The following is a 7,105-nucleotide window of genomic DNA, read 5'->3' on the forward strand; positions in this document are numbered from 1 at the left end:
ATATTTTTTACAATAAATTAAACAAACTCAGTGTGTGTTGCGCTACATGGATGTGTCAAAGGTTGAACAGAAAGAATACAAGAAGTTAGATGAAAGCAGAGCAAATGGGAAACTAGATGAAACTTAATGGACAGGAAATTAGACAAAGACACGATACGTGGAATATTCATAGGTGAGTTTTCCTTGTCAGTCATTAATGCAAAATATCATAGCAGTTTCGTGCCAATTATCAATGAGACTGCTCAATTTTGCAGGCGCCAGTGCTTTTATTAAGCTACAGAGAAAAAGCTAGCAAATGTGTACTAATACAGAAACAAAAAAAAAATACATTATATAAATGCAACAGATAAAGAGTTATGCATATATAACAACACAAAGCCTTACAGCTATATACAACAGAAGAAAAAATAATAATTATACATATACTACAAATGCAACAGAAAGAGCTTTGCAGCTATCGAACAAACTTAGTAGGGTTACGCAAAGAGGAAATGTCCTAAAGGATGTAGGCTTCATGCTGTTATATATCCGTAATTCTTTGTCTGTTGTATTTATATAATGTTTTGTTTGTTTCTGTATTAGTACACATTTGCTAGCCTTTTCTCTGTAGCTTAACAAAAGCACTGGCACCTGCAAAATTCAGTGGTCTCAATGGTAATTGGCACGAAACTACTATGATATTTTGTATTGTTGACTGACGTGGAAAACTCACCTGTGAATATTCCATGTATCGTGTCTTTGTCTAATTTCCTGTCCATTAAGTTTTTGTCTAGTTTCCCATTTGCTCTTCTTTTGTCTAACTTTTACTCCTTGTATTCTTTCTGTTCAACCTTGATACATACATACATACATATGCACACACATATACACACACACACACACATACACACATATATATTGGCAAAAACGGTAAGATAACAAAAGAAAGAAAGAGACCTCAATATTATGTAAATAGAGGAATTTATCTATAAATATAATATGTGACAATTATTCGGTAGCCAAGATGAAACTCAGTTTCATCTTGGCTACCGAATAATTGTCACATATTATTTTACATATATATATATATATATATATATACACACCGTGGCCGATGCCAGCACCGCCTCGACTGGCTTCCGTGCCGGTGGCACATAAAATACACCAATCCGACCGTGGCCGTTGCCAGCCTCGCCTGGCACCTGTGCAGGTGGCACGTAAAAAGCACCCACTACACTCACGGAGTGGTTGGCGTTAGGAAGGGCATCCAGCTGTAGAAACACTGTCAGATAAGACTGGAGCCTGTGCAGCCTTCTGGCTTCCCCCAGACCCCGGTCGAACCGTCCAACCCATGCTAGCATGGAGAACGGACGTTAAACGATGATGATGATGATGATGATGCATACACACACACACACACACACACACACACACACACACACACACACACACACACACACACACACACATATGATGGGCTTCTTCAGTTTCTGCCTACCAATTGCAATGCAAAATTAGTTTAATCATTTGTCATATACCAATGCAAGAAAAAGTTTAGTTTTAATTCTGAGCAAATTATTTTTCTGCCATCTGTGAATTATCATAATTTTGTCTTTCTATTTCATTTAAATATTAATATTAAATTATGTAAATGTAAATACTAACATTTGAAATTTAATGTTAAATTAATATTAAATATTAATTTAATGTTGAATTATGGTAATGGTTCTGTCAGGTTGCAAGCTGGCAGAGATATTAGTTACTGTGCCAGACAAAATGCTTTGTGGCATTTCTCTCAACTTAATGTTTGGAGTTCAAATGCTGCCAGGGTTGACTCTATTTTTCATTCTTTTGGAGTCAATAAAATAAATGCTCATTGAGACCTGGGGCTAATGTAATTGACTTACCCCTTCCAACGAAATTGCTGGCCTTGTGCCAAAATTTGAAACTAATACTAAATATATATTTTTTTTGTATCTTCATCAGGTAAATAGCACCAATGTCCGGTGGTCTGAATTCCTATGTCACTGGCCCCTCTGGTCTATGTATTTGGCCCACTTTAGTATGAACTGGTCTAATTATATTATTATGCAGTGGCTACCCACTTACCTGACTCGACACCTTGGTGCTGATGCACACCACATTATGTTAACTGCAGTGCCTTATATCATGAACTCTTTACTTGGTGTTGGTAAGTAGAGAACTCTCATTCTCAGTAAATAAAAGATTTTTGTTGTTTTGTTGATTTCTTTTGGCGGAAATGGTTACCTGTTGCTGTTTGTATTGTAATACAAACAGCAGATCTAACTAAAGGAAATGTATGTTGTTAGAAGAATTATATTTGTTAAAAGAATTGTTATGGTTAGTTTTTGGTGACTTAGTGAAAAATGATGGAATCTTAGGAGTGCATGGAAGGAGATAATACAAGGAAGAATCTCTTATAGCATCATAGTCACAGAGTTGTCTTTGGTTCTTGGTCACCTGTCCACTATGTTTCTTTGCAAGCATGGAAAAGTGGATGTTAAAACAGTGACAAATGTGTTACTCAGAGTATTGCCTTTCTTGTTTGCTTTTCTGAAAAGATAGTAATAGAATTAAGCAAAATTGCTACAGTGGAGATATAGGTTGGGCCTTGAGGGATTAATTTTACCCCAGATGTTTACCAACAGTGACTCACTGATGAAACAAAGCATAAACAAACTTGCAAATGCTGTGAAAGAAGGCAGCTGTTTTCAGAAATTGATTTGAAACAAGCAAATCAATACAAATAAACATGACAGCCGCGTCAAAGGAGTTTGAAGATATGTAGGGCAGTTGTAGTGCTTATTGGAGATAACAATAGATTTAAAGAATATTCTATGAAAAATTCATTAGAACCATTGTTTAAAATAATTTATTTTTGGGTTGCAGTTGCAGGTCATTTTGCTGACTCTCTTGTAGCGAACAAATGGACCGTTCTTTCTGTAAGACGTCTTATGACCAGTGTTGGACTCCTTGGACCAGGTCTTTTCATTCTATTCTTCAGTATGGTCAATAATCTACCATTAGCTGTACTGTAAGTATATACCAGCTGTTCTTTTATTTTATTTGTTTCACTAATTCGTACTTTATTGACTAAGGTCTGGCAAAGTGAAGAGGTTGTGGTTCTGTTAATTTATTTGTGATCTGCCAATATTTTCTGTTCAGCTGGCAGAACTGTTAGCACGCCAGGTGAAGTGCTTAGCAGTATTTCGTCTGTCGTTACGTTCTGAGTTCAAATTCCACCGAGGTCGACTTTGCCTTTCATCCTTTCGGGGTCGATAAATAAAGTACCAGTTTCACACTGGAGTCAATGTAATCAACTTAATCCATTTGTCTGTCCTTGTTTGTCCTCTCTGTGTATAGCCCCTTGTGGGTAGTAAAGAAATATATTCTTTACCAGCTTCAGCCTTGTAGCTTTTTGGATTCTGTATCTGAAGGTTTAAGACATGTTTTTACAGCTAATTTTTATAGATGTAACTAAGTAAATCAACGTGTGGGTGTCGACCTACAATAGCTGCTTCTGCTGCTTACTATTAAAAGTATTTATAAGCATTATATAAATTTGATTTCGGTTGTTTTTTTATGTCTGTTTTTCCATGCTAGTATAGGTGAGACAAATATATCAGTGAAGGGTTAAAGTTACCAGTGAAACACTGATGTCGTTGTAATCGACTAGTTCCCCTCCTCCAAAATTTCAGGCCTTGTGTCTTTAGTAGAAAGGATTATTATTATTATTAATGTTCTTTATTTACCTCTGATCTGGTCTTTGCATCAATTTATTCTTGTACATTTTCAACAGGTTTGTATCAATATCTCTTGGACTGAGTGCCTGCAATTCAGCTGGACATTTAAGTAACCATCCCGAAGTAGCTCCCAACCACGCTGGCATTACCTTTGCTGTATCTAATACTTTGGTAAGTCGATATCTGTCTATGGTGAAAATGATCTCACGTTGAGATCACTTGTGTTCAGTCGTTATTGTTAAATCATTAGGACATTTAATGAAGTAACTAATTAACCTTTAGTTTACACTAGAAGCCTGTAGCAGGGATTTGAAACCTAACCGCTAGGTAACTGGTCATATCTCACAGTTGAACCATTGTTTCACGTGATTCTTCTCTATTAAGCAACCAATCAAAATCAGGCCATTATATGATTCAATCTTCTAGAATCTTCTTCTTGTACCCTATAAAAAGACTGTTTTTGGTGGTAATTGCAGAATGTTGAGGCAACTGAACATTGTGTCTCCATTCTCACCACAACCAGATGATTACAAAAGATGGCCAATACTCGACAGGAGTCTTCACCACTAGGCCTACATGACTTTCTGAATGGTGCATCTAACAAAAAATTATGTTGCATTATTTTCAGTAGTGTGGCCCACCTGATGATAAATCATGTCTCATGTGGTCCACTTCTTCATAAAGGTTTGCCCATCCTTACTCTATGAAGTCACTTGACCTGTTAAAAATAAAAGTCAAATTGCCTTCAAATCTTAACCTTCCATTTAAAAAAATGGAAGAACACATTAGACTATGCTCTCCTAAATGCATATTTTAAAAATTATTACAAGCTGGTCAAGGACGGAAGCTTTTGATCCGTGACGTTGCAACTTATTTCTACAACTGAGTGAACTGGAGCAACATGAAAGTAAAGTGTCTTGCTCAAGAGCATAACACACAGCCCTGTCCGGGAATCGAACTCACTACCTCGTGGTTGTGTACCTGATGCTCTAACCACTGAGCCATGCACCTTCACCAATTTGTAAATATTTGGTTAAAAAAAATCCTTTGGATTTTATTTATTTAAAGGGTTTTCTAAGCTAATGCTTACATGCTATTATTTATAGCTTTATCTGTTCTGTGATCCATTATTCCAAAAAAAAAAAAAAATTGAAGTAATATGTTTACAAACAGTAAAAAAGTTGAAAATCGTAAATAAAATTTTGAAATAGAATTTACTGTAAAGAATATTGGAATAACAATTCTTTATTAATTTACTTTTCAGGCTACCATTCCTGGAATAACTTGTGGTCCACTAACTGCTGAATTAGTCACACAATCTCATGGCCGTTGGTTTCCTGTGTTCATCATTGCCGCTGGTGTTAACTTTGTCGGAGCAATTATCTACCTAAGTCAGAGTGCGGCCAGTCAAGTTCTTTGACGACTAAATTTCTTTTGACAATCATTTCCCCCCTGCCATTTGAGGAGGTTTTATTGTTCTGGCTTTAGTGATCAAAGGAGTTTATGGACTTGGCCACCATAAAAGGAATCAGGACAACTGATATGATTTGTGTGTGGAGAGGGAGGGGGGGAAGGATTCAACGTTGGAGGGAGGGTGGGTGGTGATCCTAGTAAAGAAATTCTTAAAATGAACAAAGAAATAAAATATATATATATATATTTATATGTATATGTCTATGTCTATATATATATATATATATAATATATATTTATATGTGTATATATATATATATAATATATATTTATATGTATATGTGTATATATATATATATATATATGTATATATATATATATATATATATGTAATATATATATATATATATGTAATATATATTTATGTGTATATATATATATATATATATATAAAGAAATCTGTAATTGTATATATATTGGTACTGAAGGAAAAGAAGGCAAATGATGAAATGATGATGATGGACACTGAAGCCTAATGGCAATTAACTTTTGTTAGTAATTATGTGGAAGAAGTGAGGGACATGTCGAAATATTAACGAGACTGGTATAAGGTAACAGAGGAATGGTTCTAAGTTGTGGAGTCGAGCAGTTGGCACACATTTCTGTTTGTTGGATTTTTTCATTTCAACGATGTGATGAACGCTGTCGGAAGATTAACGAGGTGTTTGATGAAGAATGGATTAAATGAAGAAGTGGAAAAAAAAGGAAAAGAAAGAAAAAAATGGATTTCTCTCCCCCCATCCCTTCCATAAATGTAAATGATGTAAAAAGACAAAAAAAAAGGAAAGAACAAGCAAAAAAAAATGGACACAAACTAAATTTAGATTTATGTAGTGGAGGTTTTGTGTGTATATGTTGATCTTTCATAGTTGATTAATACCAGGATTATCTATGCAGAGAGAGATGAGTGTATGTGTGTGTGTGTGTGTAAATGTATGTCTGGGTGAACGTATGTGTGTGTGTGTGTGTGTGTTATGTGCACGTGTGTGTGTGTTCCGATGAAGTAAAATGACCAACTGACCACTCCTGATATGATCCGGACTGTTTACTTACTTATATTCATCTCACACTCAATTTGTCATTTCAGCTTTACCTCATCTCTCGACCCCCACCTTTCTATCCCCCCCATCTCACTCTTCTCTCTCTCTCTCTCACTTACTGTTGCTTTCCTTCTCTTTTACATACACGCAAACACACATTTATATATATATATATATACACTCAGTCCACTTAGCTGTAAATGGGTAAGGTAATCTCTGCGATGGACTAGCCTTCCAACCAGGCTGGAATGTTGGCATGCTCATCTAGCCACTGAGGTGATCTTTTTCAAAAGCTAAAACGATGGAAAGTGCACTGTGACCAGTGATGTATAACATGTTAGTCTGGTAAATTACCTGATATATATATATATATATACACACACACACACATGCGTACCTACATACACATACACTTATAATCAAGCAATTCCCATTGTACTTTGATGACGCCCCCTGATTTCCATCCCCACCCCTGCTTCATTTCTACAATTCTCCGTCCCCCCTATTATGTTTACTGCCATATCTTAACCTTACATCCAAACTATGCCCCACCCTCTCTCTTATTACCCCCACCCACAATATTTTGGCTGTCACCTTCAATGTGCTAACTACATAATAATTGTCATAATAACATAGTTATCGACCCCCTAAACCCTAACACTCCTATAAAGGTTGTGATTTATCCAGTTTCTTGTTTATTTAAAAATTTTTTTTAATATTTCTCTTTTTTTTTTGTTCCAGAGACTTCTGTATATGTCTTGTGTAATATTAACTTTGATATTGCATTCCTGCCCTCACCTCCTTGTCTCTCTCTTTCTTTCTCTCTCTCTCTCTCTCTCTCTCTCACTT

General features: G+C 35.7%; 1 protein-coding gene across 2 annotated transcripts in view; it reads left to right on the plus strand.

The window, feature by feature from the left end:
- LOC115214960 (ascorbate transporter, chloroplastic) overlaps positions 1 to 5,345 on the plus strand; it is a 75,585-nt gene extending 70,240 nt beyond the window's left edge. For both annotated transcript variants that reach the window (XM_029784057.2, XM_029784056.2), the window contains exons 6-9: positions 1,966 to 2,170; positions 2,890 to 3,034; positions 3,800 to 3,914; positions 5,008 to 5,345. In XM_029784057.2, coding sequence (XP_029639917.1) covers positions 1,966 to 2,170; positions 2,890 to 3,034; positions 3,800 to 3,914; positions 5,008 to 5,163 — 621 coding nt within the window. In that variant the 3' untranslated portion in view covers positions 5,164 to 5,345. The remainder of the gene's footprint in view (positions 1 to 1,965; positions 2,171 to 2,889; positions 3,035 to 3,799; positions 3,915 to 5,007) is intronic.
- The last annotated feature ends 1,760 nt before the right edge of the window (positions 5,346 to 7,105 follow it).

The sequence above is a fragment of the Octopus sinensis genome, linkage group LG8 (assembly GCF_006345805.1).
Source record: "Octopus sinensis linkage group LG8, ASM634580v1, whole genome shotgun sequence".
NCBI lineage: Eukaryota > Metazoa > Mollusca > Cephalopoda > Octopoda > Octopodidae > Octopus > Octopus sinensis.